Source organism: Sinocyclocheilus grahami, unplaced genomic scaffold (genome assembly GCF_001515645.1).
Source record: "Sinocyclocheilus grahami isolate Dianchi unplaced genomic scaffold, SAMN03320097.WGS_v1.1 scaffold317.1, whole genome shotgun sequence".
Taxonomy (NCBI): Eukaryota; Metazoa; Chordata; class Actinopteri; order Cypriniformes; family Cyprinidae; genus Sinocyclocheilus; species Sinocyclocheilus grahami.
In genome coordinates, this window is record NW_015505496.1 from 85727 (window position 1) to 104442 (window position 18716).

Sequence of the window (18716 nt, forward strand, 5' to 3'; positions counted from 1 at the left end):
GTGCATTCTCCCGTTCAATTTCGAGCATCCAGTAATATAATCACACATGTCTTGTGGAGCGCTTTCAGAGTATGCATTTATTTGTCATTTGAATTGTTTGGAAACGGAGCGTAAATGTGGAAGTCCTTCAAAGATGTATTATCCTGTAGGACCAGCGATTAGTCGACGTCAAGCTTAAAGCGTCATGGCAGAGCATTGAAGTCGACTAGTCGATTAGTCGGTGCAACCCCTAGTACAGACCGCACTTCAGCGCTCTCTCAATTTAAAAGCGTTAATGAAATCAGCATTTACTGTTTGAAAGCATAATACGCGGAAAAATTCAAGTAAAATGTTTTAACGCATAAGAAGGTGAGCTTACTTGACCATATACAGTAAAAATAGATATTTTGAATATATTAGCCTGTATTTTTAAATAAAATAGACACCTGTAAAACGTATGAAATGCCTTTTAATTTATGGGAGAAGACACATATCCAGAATTCCCTGCTTGAACCATCACATTTGTTTGGATTGTATCTAACTTGAAATATTATTATTTTAATATTTTAATTATAATTTGAAATTAATCTTTATTTCTTTCATTAATACTTATTTAATGTTTACGGCATTATCATGTGTCAAAAGGTTTTGTGTTTCTGTGCTCTGTCTTTGTTATTATTGGCCATAGGTTGTTATGTGGCCCTTCATTGCACAACCTGTGGTATTATTAGCGTATTTTACAGTAGAAATGATTTTAATAGCTCAAATAGATTGGTGTTAACATTATATAATATAATGACATATACAGTTCCAGTGTACATATTCTTGTCCCAACTTATGAGATGTGTTGATGCCATGAAATTTAAAATCAACTTATTTTTCCCTTAAAATTATACATTTTCTGTTTAAACATTTGATATGTCATCTATGTTGTATTCTGAATAAAATATTGAAATTTGAAACTTCCACATCATTGCATTCTGTTTTTATTCACAATTTGTACAATGTCCCAACTTTTTTGGAATCGGGTTTGTATTTAAACGTCTCAAATTAGCCATTACTCCAGTGTTCAGTATCACAAGATTCTTCAGAAATCATTCTAATTTGCTGTTGAAGGAACACTTTTTATTATTATCAATGTTGTGCTGCTTAATATTTTTGTAGAAATACATTTTTCAGGATTCTTTGATGTATAGAATTGTAATGATTGTAATTTGTCCTTGCAAAGTATTAATTTCTTTCAACACACATTAGTGGACTGTTGATATAAAACCTTGTCGTTTTTGAGATATGGCTCTTTCATCAACTAGCTCGAGTGTCTATTTATTAAGGAAATACCACAATTACATTTTTTACAAACACTGAAACCCTCTACATATGTTTCCCTCACAGGGCCATCTCTCTATATTATGAGCTTGGTGAGAATGACTCCGCCTTCATTAAGCAGTGCAAGGATGGTTTTGGCTTCCTCATCAACCTGATCGACTCACCGGGACATGTTGACTTCTCTTCTGAGGTGACGGCAGCTCTAAGAGTTACAGATGGTGCCCTTGTTGTGGTAGACTGTGTATCAGGTAAGGCAAATTCATTTTAGGATATTAAGTTCACACTTCTTTTCTCTAATGAAGGCAGTCCTCTAAAATGCAATAAGAACATTCAACCACACTAATGGTTTCATCGTGTAACCTTATAGTAAGATTTCGATGTCTGACCAAAAAGTGAGTTTAAAAAGGCACAATTTGAATTGTTCCACAGGTGTATGTGTGCAGACTGAAACCGTCTTGAGACAAGCCATTGCAGAGCGCATCAAGCCTGTCTTGATGATGAACAAGATGGATCGTGCCCTCCTCGAGTTGCAGCTGGAACCCGATGAGCTTTTCCAAACCTTCCAGAGGATTGTGGAGAATGTTAATGTCATCATCTCAACCTACGGTGAAGGAGAACATGGACCAATGGGAAACATTATGGTAACAGATCAGTAGCAGTTGAGACAGAAAAGTAAACTTTATGAGTAAAATAAATGCTTTTATTTATCTGTTTCTTATTGATTTGGGGGGTACCTTAGGTGGATCCTGTGATTGGGACTGTTGGATTTGGATCAGGTCTCCATGGCTGGGCTTTTACTCTGAAGCAGTTTGCTGAGATGTATGTGGCCAAGTTTGCTGCCAAAGGAGATAAGAAAAAAGCAGACCTTCCTCCAGCAGAACGGGCTAAGAAAGTGGAGGAGATGATGAAAAAGCTTTGGGGAGAAAAGTAAGTGTCTAAGCTGCCCATGTGATTTCCAGTATAAATTGTGTGTATACACAAAATACTCTTTATCTCAAAGCCATCTTTTTCAGGTACTTCGATCCCTCTTGTGGAAAATTCAGCAAATCGGCAGCCAATGCAGATGGCAAGAAGCTTCCTCGTACTTTCTGCCAGCTTGTCTTGGATCCAATCTTTAAGGTTTCCGTTTAAATCAGTTCTTCTTATCACTTGAGTCTTGCTACTGTGACTCATTTACAGTTCATCTCTTATTTGAACTCCTTACACAGGTTTTTGATGCCATTATGAATTTCAAAAAAGAAGAGACCCAGAAACTGATTGAGAAACTTGAAGTTAAGCTTGATGCAGAAGACAAAGAAAAAGAAGGAAAACCTCTACTTAAGGTACAACTAAAGAACTAAACTTCTGAGAATCTGCACCCTAATTCTACCGTTGCTGTTGACACACGGTTGTTTCAATGCTTCCAGGCTGTGATGCGCCGCTGGTTGCCTGCAGGTGACGCTTTGCTCCAGATGATTACCATCCATCTTCCTTCTCCTGTCACTGCCCAAAAGTACCGCTGTGAACTGCTTTACGAGGGTCCTGGAGATGATGAGGCCGCCATGGGTGAGTGTTAACATTGCGAGGTGTTTGACACGTCAGGGAGATCTGTTTTTGCCAGCTTTTTCACATTCCACCTTTGACTTTTCAGGTATAAAGAACTGTGATCCTAAAGCCCCTCTCATGATGTACATCTCCAAGATGGTGCCAACCACCGACAAGGGTAGATTCTATGCCTTTGGTCGTGTCTTCTCTGGTGTTGTTTGTACAGGGCAGAAGGTGCGCATCATGGGCCCAAACTTCACACCAGGAAAAAAGGAGGACTTGTACATAAAGCCAATCCAAAGGTTTGCTGCTGTCAATTACATATACAATACAAGTCATTCTCAATTGATGATTTGATGATCATTACCCTTATTAACATTAGGATCACACTATGTCCTCCTCAGAACTATCTTGATGATGGGTCGCTACGTAGAGCCCATTGAAGATGTGCCATGCGGGAACATTGTTGGTTTGGTTGGGGTTGATCAGTTCCTAGTTAAGACTGGCACCATTACCACTTTTGAAAATGCTCACAACATGCGTATTATGAAGTTCAGTGTTAGTCCTGTGGTGAGAGTTGCTGTGGAGGCCAAGAACCCAGCTGATCTGCCAAAGTTGGTAGAGGGCCTTAAACGCCTGGCCAAGTCTGATCCTATGGTTCAGGTGAATATCTTAGCAGGGTAATAAGATGGTGAAAACAAAATTCAGTCTTTCCAATAACAAACAAGTCTCTTCTGCTAGTGTATCATTGAAGAGTCTGGTGAGCACATTGTGGCAGGTGCTGGAGAGCTTCATCTGGAGATTTGCCTAAAAGACCTCGAGGAAGATCATGCCTGCATCCCTCTGAAGGTAGCGCTTGGATGACAATACTGATTTTAATATCTGAGTTTACAGATATTTTTTACTTCATTCCTTTCCATTAAGAGCTTGAGGCCATTTTTTTGCAGAAATCAGACCCAGTTGTGTCATATCGTGAAACCGTCAGTGAAGAATCAGACCAGGTTTGCTTGTCCAAGTCTCCCAACAAGCACAATCGTCTGTACATGAAAGCTCGGCCCCTCCCAGATGGCCTAGCCGAGGACATCGATAAGGGTGATGTGACCGCTCGACAGGAGCTCAAACAGAGAGCTCGCTACCTGGCTGAGAAATACGAATGGGAGGTCGCTGAGGCCCGTAAGATTTGGTGCTTTGGACCAGATGGCACAGGGCCCAACATCCTTGTGGATATCACAAAAGGCGTTCAGTATCTGAATGAGATAAAGGACAGCGTAGTGGCCGGTTTCCAGTGGGCGACCAAAGAAGTGAGTAAAGACAGGTTATGTATTTTCATTTATGCTTAGTCATTTCTACACAGTAATGAGATACTATTTTGTGTTACTTTACCAGGGTGCACTCTGTGAAGAGAACATGCGGGCAGTACGCTTTGACATTCATGACGTCACTCTTCACGCTGATGCCATTCATAGAGGTGGCGGTCAGATCATTCCCACAGCCCGCAGAGTTCTGTATGCATCTGTGCTCACTGCACAGCCAAGACTCATGGAGCCCATTTACCTGGTCGAGATTCAGGTACACATGGTGGTTTCCTATAACAGAAAAACAAGAGAGCAACCTTGATGTTAATACGTTTCCTTTTCTCCTCCAGTGCCCAGAGCAGGTGGTTGGTGGCATCTATGGTGTGCTGAACAGAAAAAGAGGCCATGTGTTTGAGGAGTCCCAAGTGGCTGGTACACCTATATTTGTTGTGAAGGCATACCTACCTGTAAATGAATCATTTGGTAAGTTAATAATCCACACTGATGGCAGCTTAAGTTAAGTTTGTTCAAAATGACAGCAATAAGCATTTATATCATTTTTATAGTGATAATACATAAATACATTTGTTATTGCAGTTAAACAAATTTTGGTCCCACTTTATATTATTAAGTGGCCTTAACTACTATGTACTGTACATAGTAAGTAGTGTACTTATTGTGTTCATATTGTATTGCAAAACCCTGTCGCTGCTATTGAGGTGGGATACGGTTGGTTAGGGACAGGTTTGGTGATCTGGTTAGGTTTAAGGGTGGGTTATGGCGTAAGGCAGGGTTCCTCAAATCTTGCCCTGGAGGGCCAATGCGCTGCAGCAGAGTTTAGCTCCAACCCTGATCAAACTCACCTACCTGTGATTTTCTAATGATCCTGAAGACATTGATTAGCATGCTCAGGTGTGTTTGATTAGGGTTAGAGCTAAACTCTGCAGAAAGGTGGATCTCATGGGCCAGATTTGAGGATCCCTGGTGTAAGGGATGAATCAACAGTGCAATTACAGAAATCAATTACAGATGTAATTACATGCAGGTATTTTTTAAAATATAAGTAAAAACATGCATGTACAGCTGAGCTGTAAAAACATACATGTACACAATAAGTGCATTGTACCAAATGATTAATTTAAATGCAAGTACATAGTTAAGGCCACTTAATATAAAGTGGGACCCACATTTTTTTGCGTTCCGAAATGTTATACATTTCTATGTTAATATATTGTGGATGTTAATTTAAAAATAAAAGTCCTGTTTCTTTGGTGCCTATAATTTGCTTGTATTTGTTTCTGTACAGGCTTCACAGCAGACCTGAGGTCTAACACAGGTGGGCAGGCCTTCCCTCAGTGTGTGTTTGACCACTGGCAGATTTTGCCAGGTGATCCATATGACGTAAACAGCAAACCTAGCCAAATTGTGGCTGAGACCCGTAAACGCAAAGGTCTGAAGGAGGGCATCCCAGCACTGGACAACTTCCTGGACAAGCTATAAATTTCTCTGGATTGTACATGGTGATTGAAGCCATTAAACTTACAATGTTAACTTGATGACTGTATTCAAGTGTATTGCGTAATGTTTACACAGAAATTCAATAGAGCTTAATTTAAATATTCAAATCTGCACAATTTGACAGAAAATAAAATCTAAGCACGTTAAACCTGTCTTTGATGTGTCCATACATAAAGCCAATACAACACAACTATCTGGACTTAATTCAAAACTTCCAAATTAATATTAAATAATGCTTGAATCACTGTGTATTGGTTTACATGTCTTAGGATGTATATTTATCTTAAATTGTGTCCTCCTTTTGGCAAATTCAAGATTCCCAACAACACCTGTACCATTATCAATGGAGACCTATGTCAATTAAAAACATCAGCCCTGACTGGGAGGCTCAATAAAAGCACTATAAACATTTACAGCACATCTTTGTTTGTTTTTTTACATTTATAATACAAGCATGTTCAACTCAAAACTTATAAAAGAAATAAACAGCCCATTACATGCCTTCACACTTAGTCAAATTGACAGTATGTTGTATGGCTCATAATCCAGTAAGCAGGGCCAAGCTGATGCTGGGCCCAGTGCGAGGTAGGGAGCGTGGCCCACCCTCGGTCTGTTCGCAATCGCTTTCTGGGGAGGGGGGGTGGTATCCCCCTCAGTCCGTTCGCCGCAGGGGGCCCCTCAAGCACGGGGCCCGGTGCACCCTGCCAGTAAGATATTTGAGATGAATTCAAACCACAACTCATATCTATTAAGTAAATAACCATTTTACAATTAAAGCAGATTTCTGAAAGACAAAAGATCCCCATCCTATATAAAAACTTGCATAATCCTTCAAAAAAAACAACAACAACAATGCATGGTTTTATTTTTATTACACCTGCAGGCTGGCTGTTAACCGACTAAAAAATATGAAATTAGACTGATTACTCCTTGTTTTAACAATGGTCATTTTACAGTTTCTGAGGTGAATGTTAAGATGTGCTCAGATAGCAAAAAAACCTTTCATATAAAATTAGATTGAAAATAAGTTTACCACATCAGCAAAAGGGAATCTGATGGCTCTTGAGCAAATAACCACAAACAAATAATAAAAAAGATCTGCTTAGGCGTTCTGCCTTGGTATCAGACATGAAGTGAACAAACATTTTACAATATACAACGTACGTTTTTTTTATTGCTGCAATTGAAGTCTTGTAACAAAAAATAATTGCACTGCTGATATCGAAGAGACAACAAACTGAGCTGCCGCTGAAAACCTGCTTCCGTTCAACTGCAGAAATGCCAATGCAAAACATACAATTTAGATGAGTGCCATTATTAGGTTCGTCTGAGCTTTCCAGTCCACTCATTTATGCCGTTTGTCTCACTCTGCTCCTCCAATCAAATAGCTAATGGATGAGAGTCATTGTGTATTTGGCAGTTTGCTCAATTCAAAGGGAAAACGGCTTGATTCAGGTTGGCTTTTTAGAACAGCATTGTTGCGGTCTCAGCCAAAACATTTAGAGATCTTCATAGCAGTCCTTCTGGGTCCTTGTCAAAACACGATTCTTGAGGTCCATAGTTAAATGTAGAAAATAACTATTTTAGTGACTGGCCAATAAAGATGCGCCAGGATTCAGTCTAGTGAGATAATGTCTGATAGGCCTGAAGATCCTCCCGTAATGACACCCGTCTCATGACTCGAGCTGCTGCTATGGGTTGCCGTCTCATACGGAGCTGATGAGGAAACCAGGCTTGTGCTGGCACTCTGAAGGCTGTTGGAGAGGTTGTCTAAAAATATGGGGCCTCTGTAATGCTGCTGAAGAAACAAAGAAAACTAGTGGTAAACAGCTGTGCAAACAATTAAAATACATAAAGTACATGCAGTCTCAATATTTCTTTGAAAGAATATACCTGTGGATCCCCTTGAATCAGAGAAAATAAATCAAGACCTTTGGGAAAGATGCGTGTTGTATGACAAACATTAGTTTTCATGTTAAATCTGGATCATGAAGGAAAGCATACTTGATTGGATGGCAGACTAGATAAGTACATACTTTGCATATCTGTGGGAATAGTGGATAAGGTAGAATGGTGGAATGGAACGGAGTAGTCCGCTATTGAGGAGGTCAGGTATGAGGTGTCTAGCGCTTGGACATTTGGCACCCGAACAGTTGATGGCTGGTAAGTCAGGACCCTAAAAGAGGAAACAGAAAAATATGAAAACCAATACATTATAGAGACATCATAGAGAAATAGAGGTTCCACCGCACTCAATGTTTTGAAGATTAGTTTAAAAAAAAAAAAATCATTCTAGATAATTTTATCTACTGTATCTATAGTAGCAATACTAACGCTTACATATTTTCATTTCTGAATTTCCACGCCTTTTCCCAATTGTTATTGCCATAAAATTAATAATAATAGATAATTCAAGCTAATAAAACATTTTGCAACAAAATTGAGTAGAGCATTTTATTCATTTTTTTTTTTTTTTACCTGTTTAGCGTTCCACTGTACCGCCTGTGGTACACTGCGTTTTTTTGAGGGTTAACTTTGTGACATACAACTCAAAAAATATATATAATAAAAAAATAAACATGTCACATATCTTTGGAAAGCTGAGATTCTTGTGATTTGAATGATGCAAACCATTTTAAGATACAATCAACACAGCAGTGTCTTTGTCAGACCGCCAACAAGGCTTCATGCTGTGATCACACCGGGGGAAATTCACTTACTACAGCAGCTCCAGATCCACACAAAAAAAGAAATAAATATGGAACAGATAATACAGTGCAGGTATATTGTAATAGTGCTACATATTGTTGTTGTTGCAATTAAAGAGTCTGACTGCTGTTGGAAGGAAGGACCTGTAGTAGCGCTCCCTCTTTCACTGTGGGTACACCAGTCTGTTGCTGAAAGAACTGGTCAAGGACCCCACAGTCTCATGCAGGTGGTGAGAGATGTTATCCATAATGGAGCTCAGCTTAGCTAACACCCTCCGCTCCCCCACTTCCTCAATGGTGTCCAGAGGACATTCCAGGATAGAGCTGGCCCTCTTTACCCATTTATTAAGTCTTTTTCTATACCTCTATCAGTGCTTCCAGCTTCCCAACAGACTACAACATAAAAGATCGCAGAAGCCACCACAGTTTTATAGAAAGATTTCAACAGTAAACTGCACATACCAAATGACCTCAGTCTCCTCAGCAAGTGAAGATGACTTTGGCCCTTCTTGTACAGAACCTCAGTTTTGTTGGACCAGTCCAGCTTATTGTTGAGGTGAACACCCAGGTATTTGTATGTTGCCACCATCTCAATATCCAAACCCTGGCTGTTCACTGGTATAATCTGTGATGTCGTCCTGCGAAAAACGATCACCATCTCCTTTGTCTTGCTGGCATTAATGTAAAGATGGTTTAATGCACACCAGTTCACAAAATCAGAGATGACCTGCCGATGTTTCCGATCATTCCCTTCTGATACACATCCAACGATGGCAGTATCATCAGAGAACTTCTGCAGGTGACAGCTGCTGGTGTTGTATCTGAAATCTGATGTATACAGGGTAAAAAGAAAAGGAGCGAGCACTGTGCCCTGTGGGGCCCCTGTACTGCAAACCAACACATCAGACACACAGTTCTGTAGCCTCACATACTGTGGTCTGTCAGTGAGATTATTGATGATCCATACAGCCAAGTGACAGTCAACTCCAGCTCCTAATAGCTTCCCCTTAAGCAGTGACGGCTGTATTGTGTTGAAAGTGCTGGAGCTTTTTCAGTTAATAGCTCCCAGCTAGTCATCTGCAGGCATCTGTTTACAAAAAATGTAGGTGGAATGTTTTTTTTTCTTCCCTTTTTCAGTGTGTTCAAAGTTCTATTACTCAGTACCAGTAAGACTTACAGTGATACTGAGGTTTGTTCCATTTAGGAACAAACCTCAGAGTGTCACCTTTCAAAAGTGGCCAAAACCATGCATATACTCCAAATGGTTCAAGAACAGCATGCAATTTACTTTGGGTATGACTTTTTAGGCATTTTAGGGAAATTTTACAGGAATGTTAAGGGGTTAAAAGCTTTTAGCAATCCGACTACGACTTTTTCAGGTCTAGAGATTACATTTTTAGAATTCCCTGATATCTCAGGGTTTCCCATCACCATGGGTAATTTGATTATTGTTCAGGGTTCATTCAAAATATGGTCACGAAAGGGCAAGGCTTAAAGAAGAGGTACACAGAAATGTCTGGTCTGATTTCTAGTGAATCAATAAAAGACAAACCCTTTGTTGTGCATCTCCTCAGCCTTTGACATGTAGACACAGCGCTTTTTCAGAGGAGGATCACTGTCCTCTTCATCATCAGATGAGCTCTCTAGCGTGAGGTCGATTACGTCTCCTTTTTTAGTGCTGCTGGTTTCTGGGGGTGGCACCACTGCACTTTGCCGCACTGGGACAGCGCCTGAGAGGTCATGAATCACTTTTAAAATGCATCAAACATGGTAATCATATATATAATTAGTTAAAACCTATCACAGACAGACAGCTCTCACACATTTCTAAAGGTTAATGAACCTTACAATCAATTTTTGGGATACACGGAGATGACACTTTCAACGTCTCCTTCTTTGGTCTCATTGGACACCAAGTCCCATCTTCCTGAAACTTGATTTCATCAACATCTGTGCAGTCATTAAGTATTTCCATGAAGAGCCTAACAAGTAGAGAGTGCCTAGTTTACTTAATGGAAATTATTCTCAATAAATGCAAAACAATTCAATGATTTACTGTGGTTAAAGTGGCTGAGTGTTTCTCACCACTTCAGTTATAGTGAAAGTAATCTCACCCATCTATAATCAGACTCTCATATGTGGCTTTTTTGTCACAGACGGGACAGATCCAGGTGGGCTTCTTCTCATTCATTTGCAGGTATAGAGCAGCATCAAAGCACTGCAGGTGAGAACAGGTGACAGCTCGGCAGGGTACCGTAAGACGCATCTTGCCAAGCTATATGAAAAGAGGATTTTGTTTGGTCACACACTATTCTTTTTTTTTTTACCGTACAACATCAGCGCACAAAACAAACACTAAAAACTGTCATGAGTCAGCTAAGATCTCATGAAGGCAGCAACTTACTGGACACATGAGTGAGACTCGTAAACTAGTTGTGGCAATTTCACTGTCAGGGTCTGCCGTGAGTTTTTCTTTAACTGTTACAATAGTGAAAAGAGGGTGGATTTAGTAAATAATTTCAATAATTCAGTCAATTAATTCAATATGAGAATGGAAAAGCAGAATTCATTACAAAGATAGACAATGACAACAAATAAAATAAGAGAACCAGAGAACTGTCAAGTGTGATAGATCATATTCATATTTACAATTAAGGCCCTGTTCACACCTGGTATTAAGATGTGTTTTCGTCGATCCGATCAGAAGTGGACAGCGCTAAATACAGGTGTGAACGGGGTCTAAAAGTTTTGAGCTTGTCCACTTATGTCCACTTCCAGAGGTAGTGGAAAACGCATTCGACTGGACTGCGCTCGTAGTGTGGATGCTCATGTGGTCGAATGTGTTCGAACAGCTGCTAAAGACCGCCTACTCTCCGCTGACTGAGCTAATTCTTAAACATTACCATGCTTATTTCCTATCCATTAACCAACAAAATTAGAATGTTAAATTAGATTTATATTAAATTACAATGCATAAGTATATATGACCCATTAAAATGAAAAGTTTTTCAATTCAGTGGTTTAGATTAGCATGCGCATAAGCAACAGGAGATAACTGAGAAAAACTGAATAAAATGACATACGATAGGAATATAATGAATAGGCCTAAATAAAATATGTTTCACTTAAATGATTATCATAAATTATCAAAATGTTTTGTTTCATTTTTATAGTACCACAAGTTTAAGTAAACAGAGATGGATGAAAGCGCATCCTGTTTGCTTTATTTTATTCTTTATAAGGCATAGTTTTGTTCTTATTGTGAATATTTTAGTTTTTTCTGCTGTGATAAGGACAACATCCGTACAATATCCTCTTGCATGCACACATCATTTATAGCATTGCTAGATGTTTATAGGCCTATGTTGTTTATAACAAATGCCATTATAATTTGTGTTTTATTTTATAATCGTATATATAATTTTGTACTATCATTTTATAGCTACTTATATTTTCTGATTTTTATCTTATTCTGTTCTGAATACCGGTAAAATTTAAAGGATTTGCTGAAAACTTATGGGTAATGTTTGTTTTTTTCTCTCAGCGCAATTTTGACTGATATGTGTAGCAAAATTTTTTATCCATGCAGTAAACGTTTCAAAAATATGGGGGGGCCTGGGGGTATGGGGGAAACCCCACAGCATTCAGTTCATATGTAAATTGCGTGAGCTTATTTCACAATATTAGATCAAAAGATCAGAAAAAGCCCACATACACTGGGCCATAGACTCCCCTCAAAAGAAATCAGGACAGAAGTGGTTGAAAGTAGACAATAGAGATGTATTAAAACAGGAGGGAATGAGTCTCCCTCGTCTACCTGTGATCAGGGCCCGTATTTATCAAGCCTCTGAGGATTACTCTCAAGAACGCTGCTAAGAATTGACTTAAGTGTAAAAAAATTATTGGCTCAAAGCTGTGCTTAAAAGTTAGTTATCAAGCATCTCAGTTGTAATTTAAGCGAAGTGTAGGACTAAATCTTAAGTGTCAGTCTTAGAGTTGATTCACGACACTTTGCTGTGACACAAACCGGATTTTGGATGACGAAATACGAATGGACCAATCACTGAATAGATTTCCTTATTTAAGAATATTCACATTGAATGGTTAAATTATAGGAGTTTACATTCAACACACATTTAACAATAAAGAATTTTCAAGAGAATACATTAGGGTAAGGAAACGAATCGTCATCACAACCTTCAATTTTGGGTTGTGCCGGTAGACGATACTATCGTGTATCGACGATAGTCAGAGATATCGCATGTTGCTGATTTCTTTGACGACAGCAAGACGATTATTATTATCCGTCAAAAATATAGGCGCCTATCTTTAGTGATGCAGCGCAGAGAGCCGCTTCAGAAACTTGCCGCGGCACGGATGGCGAGTAGCCGGGATCAGCAGTGTGTCGAAGTCGTAATGCACCGCAGACGTGTGCAGTGAAAATAAGGGGTAAGAGATTTATTCATGATACAGTGTAGGTAGCTTCACTGATTATAACAGGAGTGTTTTTAAAGAGCATATAATACTCGCGCTAGACTGAAGTCAGTTATGATGTTCTTTGGTAATGTAAATATTCTTTGCTCATTTCTGTTTGAATAACTGAGGAAAAAAAATGTAACCGTTTTATTAACTGCTCGTCGTCAAACATTTCAAGAACATTCTTCCTCTCCTGAAAGATTCGCCGCACGTCTCTGTCTCCTCAGTGCCATCACAAGCCCCTACTGGCAACTCCTAACCACTTGAGAGACCTCTCCAGCGGTCTTAAATAACTGGGAGAGTAAGAGTGATTCTTAGCTTTAAGAAATTTGATAACTTGCTTTCATACTTAAGTTTGAAAGTAGGAGTACATGTAATGAATTCTCAGCACTTAAGACTAAAATGGCACTTTGAGAAGCTTGATAAATACGGGCCCAGATCAGCCAAAATGGATCTTAATACCAGTGTCAACAGTAAATTAGAATTCATGGGTATTTTTTCCCCCTCTTTTCTCAAAGAGGAAAATGTTGCCTTACTTAACGCTCTGGAATGGTCAGGGTTTCTGATCCCCTTCATTCTTAATCTTTGTAGTAACAGTGGGGAGGTCAGCTGCCGTACCAAGTAAACTGACATGGAGTATGTCTGCAGAAAACAAGAGAATACATACAAATGCTTAGCATACAGAAAAAGCTGAAGCAGTGCTGAAATCTGAATTAAGTAACAGGTCTAATGGCACTTCACATACCTTCCCTATTTCAGGTGCCCACGTGACTACTATCTGATTAGGTACAGCGGACGACAGCCTAACCAGCGACGTGATGTTCAGCGGTCTGCCGGGTCTTTTTTGCTCCACACCATTCTTAGGAGGCGGTGCATAGCCCTGTGTGATAACCATATCAGTTCAGCAATTATATACATACTTATGTACAAAGGTTTGGGGTCAGTAAAGTGCTTTTGTTTTTAAGAAACAAATTATTTATATATTTATTCAGCATTAAACTGATCAAAAATGACAGTAAAACTTTTACAGTGTTACACAAAAAAATTTATATTTCAAATAAATGCAGTTCTTCTCTAGGTTGTAATATCTCAAAAAGGTTTTCACTATGCAGTGTCACGCCTTTTAAAAACCTGTGCTACAGCACATAAAACATTGATTGAACAAATGTAAAAATTTTGACAATATTACTGTCATCTTTCAAGTCATCTGCTATAAGCAATGTTCCTGTTCAATTGACAAATTATGCATTACATCAGTAATCTCTGTTTGTTGGGGGGAGGACTATGATAAGTTTATGCAATAAAAGTTTTTATTTGTTGAATAGATCTGATACCTTATTAAAGGATTCAGTTTGCATCCATTTTTAAGTACTGACTATGTACACATCCAGTTGTTCTGAGATCATGTTAAGTTAGACAGTTCAACATTTAAAATGAACATCCCACAAGAAAAACTGATCAGTGTATGGCCCCTAAATAAGCCTAATTACTTAGCACTATGTTGTTCTAACAAGTCATATATATTTATTAAAGGGATCCTTTTATGCTTTTTCACTTTTTTAATTTTAGTCAGTGTGTATGTTTGGGCATAAAAAAAGATCTAGAAAGTTACAAATCTCAAAGTCTACTCCAAAGGGAGATATTCGTTTTTTAAAAATCCCTTTTCAAGAACTACAACGAACGGCTCGTTTGGACTACAGTGTTGGTTTCCGGGCTTTGTGATATCACAAAGCGGCTCATTAGAATATCATTAAAACTAATTCCCGCCTACAGAAAATCGAATGGTTGGGGGGTGGGGAGGGGCGAGGTTGTGGTTAGAACGCTTGGTTGAGTGAGTGCATCAGACGAGACGACGACGACGAAGTGCTGCTGCAGAGTTAGTGCATCAGAGAAAAACGAAGAAGAAGAGCTGCTGTGCTGTAGCGTAAAATTTCCGGCATGTCTAGAACAATTCTTACAAGTATAACACGACATAGCTGGGCGCCGCGGACAGACGCCGAACGGCACCGCCGGTGCGCCTACACTCATAGAAAATAATGTATTCGAATTGTAAAGACGTGGCGCGACGCGACGCTGTGCTTCGCGACTGCCTGAAACGCAGTTTTTTTCACCTCAGTCCCCAAACGTCTTTGTTTGGGCTTCCGAAAGCGGATGATGTCAGGAAACAGTGGTTGCAATTAATTTTTTTACTCTGTTCCTGAGCATTATAACCCCAATTTGCTATTGTGTGCTGCGCATTTTACTGAGGACTTCCACAACATGAGGGAGTACAGTGCCGGATTCGCCAAAAGCTTTTGTTGAAAGACGGAGACGCACTGGGACAGCTAACCAATCACAACACATTTTGTTTTTCGGAAGGCGGACCTTCATCAAAGCCGGAACTAATCGAGCCATTTGTGCCAGGCTGGGGAGAAAAGTATTGTAATAATGTAAATTATGTGAAAAATAATGTGTTTTTCGAACCACCAAGCATGAGAGCATGTTCTAGTACACCCCCAAAACAAAATCAAGACTTTGTAAAAGAGCATAATAGGACCCCTTTAAGAACTAAAAGCATTAAATGTGGGCTTAATGAAGGTTTATTTGTGAGAGGATTACATACAGGGAGGGGAAAGAGCTTCCCATTGACTTTGATGCAGAGGCTGTTTGGAAAATTGTCCTCTTGTGGACAGCTGGTCTCTGCTAGACAAAACCTAGAATCAAAACATAAAACAGAATGTCAAGTGTCTAAATTTGGGATTATGGTGACAAAATCTTTGTACATGTTGCTGAATCGGATACACAAATGACAGTATTGTAAAAGCAACACTGAGCTGGCTCTTACCTCAGCTGAATTTGAACCATGTAGTCCCTTCTTCCACCTGGAAGAAAGTCCCTATGCACAAGTGTAAGAAAAACAAAGAACCAAATCAGACAAAGAGTAAGAGACAAGTCACATTATCTAAACCACGTTTAAGTCAATTAGTTCTTACCGTGAAATGCAAACTTCTCTCACTTGTTGTGGAGTCAAAGCAAATATGAAGTACTTTTCATGATGAAACCTCTGACCAGCATGGGTCCCTTTAAAACACAAATCAGTCAAAAGGGGTGTATAGTTTTAAACTGAAGACACGGGCAAAGAGGAAATCATGTACAATCCAGCTGATGGGCTAACGAATGGTTTACATACACTATTGTTCAAAAGTTTGAGATTGGTAAGATTTTTAAAAACATTTTAAAAGAAGTCTCTTATGCTCTTGTGCATTGACCAAAAATACAATAAAAATAGTAATATTTTGAAATACTATTACAACTTAAGATTACTTTTTTGTTCTGTTTTTCTATTTTAATATATTTTAAAATGTGGAAAAGCCAAACTTTCAGCAGAAATGACTTTAGTGTTCAGTGTCATTCAGTATCATTCTGATTTGGTGCTCAAGAAACATTTCTTATTGTTACAATGTTGAAAACAGTTGTGCTGCTTAATATTTTTATGTAAACCATGATATTTTTTTTTCTGGAATTTTCGATAAATATAAAGTAACAGCATTTTATTTGAAAAAGCAAACTTTCATAACATTCTAAATGTCTTTACTGTCACTTTTGATCATTTAATGTGGCCTTGCTGAACAAAAGCATTAATTTCTTTAAAAAAACAAACAATCCAAACATATCTTATAAAATTACCTAAGCTTGATGGTTTAATCAATACATCCAGCACATCGTAAAATGGTAGGGACTTCATCTGCACGTCTGGGTGAACGGGGGCCATAAGTGGCGTGGGCTGCTGCTGCATATTCATCATCATGGGCTTTGATTCATGAAACGCAGGTGAATCGCAGCCCACCAGGTGCTGCTGCTGCTGCAGGAAGTCAGAATGGCCGGTTTGCAGAGGAAGATCTGAGCTTACTACTGTGTCACCGCTGTCTATTTGAAAATAGGATTTAATGCTTGACTTCAGAGCCGCCAAATCCTGAAGACCATCAAATGTCCGCGGGTATCTCAGACGATACAGTTCCTTTATTTTGATCTGCACAGCAGTACTACAACCACTCCTGAGTAAATGCAACGCCCTCAGCAAAAGTTCATGTTTTCGACCGCTCTTATTCCTTCCAGCAAATCCTAACAGTACCTGGAGCTCTGAGACGCGGAAACTTGATACCATATTCTGAAAGAAATTTAATTTTTAAAAAAATCCAGACGAGCAATAAAACACTTTGAGATACCAAACATGTAAAAGCAAATGGCCTGATAAAGCAAATGAACATTTCTGCAACACAAGTTAGTAAGAGAAACCACCCTCTATGCCATGCTGTCAACTTTTACATTTACAATAAGAATTTCCAAAAACATAAAAATGTGTGCATTAATAATCATGGCATAAGCTGGTGGAATATGGTTACACTAGATTTTTAAAGAACCAAAAGGTGTCATTTGAAAGCAGCTTAATTAATAAAGAATTATGCGTGAAGTGAGGTGACAACCCACCCAAATACACCCATTCCAGAAACCCCAGAGAAATAAGAAAATCTCAACTGACCCTTCATTACATGGTCCATGCTTGATTGTTCTTACGTGTTAATCCTTTTTTCTTTAAAAATCCTTAACAAATGACCGAAATGCATCTAAAATGTTGAGAATAATTCCAAGACCAATTAGATGAACATCAAAAGAGTGACAAAAGGACAAAACACAGATGCTCACTTTGATCCAGACAGAAATGAACTGTACTGCTGGTTAACAAAAAGCTTAGTTTACAGCTAAGCAGGATGTTTCTGAACAATTTACAAGACAACATGAATTACTCATACAATGGCAAGTATAACAGCACACAAAAGCAGGTGTCTAACTTTCCTGTGTCCAACACACAGGCTATTTGTTATTGATTGTATAGCTGCTGATGCTGAACTGCAATGCATTCAATTAAACATTAGAAAGATGATTTATGCACTAAATTAGGCAAAGCTGTTATCTTGAGACAAATGTGGGGGAGAAAACGATCACGGTGACAAGGATCAAGTTTGTCTTTCTTGCTGGCGAGGCGACCCACTTGCAGGCTTGTAAACAACACTTTCAAGGTGTCCCTCTTTAAAGTTACTTCGCAATTTTGTGTAAAATGTTGACTTATATTTACACACACGCACACACATTTCGGACAAACTGATCTACACATCTTTCGCCCATGCAAACAAGTCATAAATCAAACTACATGTAGACATCGTCGATTGCTGTCGGACGCTAGCTAACAAAAGACCAGCCAAAACAAATCGAGCAGTGAAGAAATTGTAACGTAAAAAACTTTTTACCTGCAGCGAACAGTCGTCAGTTCAGTTAGGCATTATAATAAAGCTTTTTCATGCAGTGAAAGGTGGTAATAAAAGCAGTGACATTTTGAGGCTGCTCTTCAATGTTTGTGTTGCAGATCGAGAGCTAAAAGAGTGGTTGGCGGCTAACAGGCTAAACACAATCCGTCTAACGGGGTGATGGGACGTTTCTGTGTTAACTATACAGAAACTAACCCAAGGGCAGCAAACCGAACAGTAAAATGGTTTTTAAAATGTGAAAGACGCATAGAAGTAGCCAGCTATCATTGCACTTTCGCCTACCCGTAACTCCTCAATATCCGCCATTTTCTGGCTGCGCTCATCCTGGCCAGTCCGGAGATGTCGGGTCACGTGACACGGCCTGGGTTAAAGGGGTCATATAATACATTTTTGTATTTTAATTCTTGGCCTTCAGGTCCACCTGTAATGTAAGTAAACATTTTCTTCGTCAAAACAGCCATATTTCGTTTTCTTTCACCATTTCCCACGCTTTCTTTGAATGATGGAAACAAACGTTTCTTTGGTCTGCTGTGCCTTTAAGAAGTTCTACTGGGAAGATCATATAACAGTGCATAACAGTGATTTCG

The 18716-nt window shown here is 39.0% G+C and overlaps 2 protein-coding genes across 7 annotated transcripts in view; one reads left to right on the forward strand and one right to left on the reverse strand.

Moving 5' to 3' along the window:
• LOC107601997 (elongation factor 2-like) overlaps nt 1-6051 on the forward strand; it is an 8201-nt gene extending 2150 nt beyond the window's left edge. The window contains exons 2-14 of the mRNA XM_016294374.1: nt 1372-1553; nt 1735-1946; nt 2045-2232; nt 2319-2424; nt 2514-2627; nt 2712-2850; nt 2936-3131; nt 3234-3492; nt 3571-3678; nt 3777-4130; nt 4216-4398; nt 4475-4607; nt 5431-6051. Of these exons, the coding sequence (XP_016149860.1) occupies nt 1372-1553; nt 1735-1946; nt 2045-2232; nt 2319-2424; nt 2514-2627; nt 2712-2850; nt 2936-3131; nt 3234-3492; nt 3571-3678; nt 3777-4130; nt 4216-4398; nt 4475-4607; nt 5431-5624 (2368 nt within the window). The 3' untranslated portion in view covers nt 5625-6051. The remainder of the gene's footprint in view (nt 1-1371; nt 1554-1734; nt 1947-2044; nt 2233-2318; nt 2425-2513; nt 2628-2711; nt 2851-2935; nt 3132-3233; nt 3493-3570; nt 3679-3776; nt 4131-4215; nt 4399-4474; nt 4608-5430) is intronic.
• A 66-nt stretch (nt 6052-6117) lies between these two features.
• pias2 (protein inhibitor of activated STAT, 2) lies at nt 6118-18471 on the reverse strand. 6 transcript variants are annotated; one of them, XM_016294404.1, is made up of 15 exons: nt 18412-18471; nt 17346-17430; nt 16493-16973; nt 15799-15886; nt 15651-15701; nt 15429-15519; nt 13572-13706; nt 13363-13468; nt 10755-10828; nt 10465-10625; nt 10199-10332; nt 9903-10080; nt 7679-7818; nt 7536-7573; nt 6119-7440 (listed from the first exon to the last, which is right to left on the reverse strand). In XM_016294404.1, exons 3-15 carry the CDS (start codon nt 16968-16970, stop codon nt 7258-7260), a joined length of 1857 nt encoding a protein of 618 aa, XP_016149890.1. In that variant the 5' UTR covers nt 16971-16973; nt 17346-17430; nt 18412-18471; the 3' UTR covers nt 6119-7257. The 6 variants fall into 6 exon arrangements, 5 of the variants coding, with proteins under 5 accessions (XP_016149887.1, XP_016149886.1, XP_016149890.1 ...); XM_016294403.1 differs by having other exon boundaries at nt 18112-18462; XM_016294401.1 differs by lacking the exon at nt 17346-17430 and having other exon boundaries at nt 6118-7437; nt 18412-18452.
• Nucleotides 18472-18716: the final 245 nt, after the last annotated feature.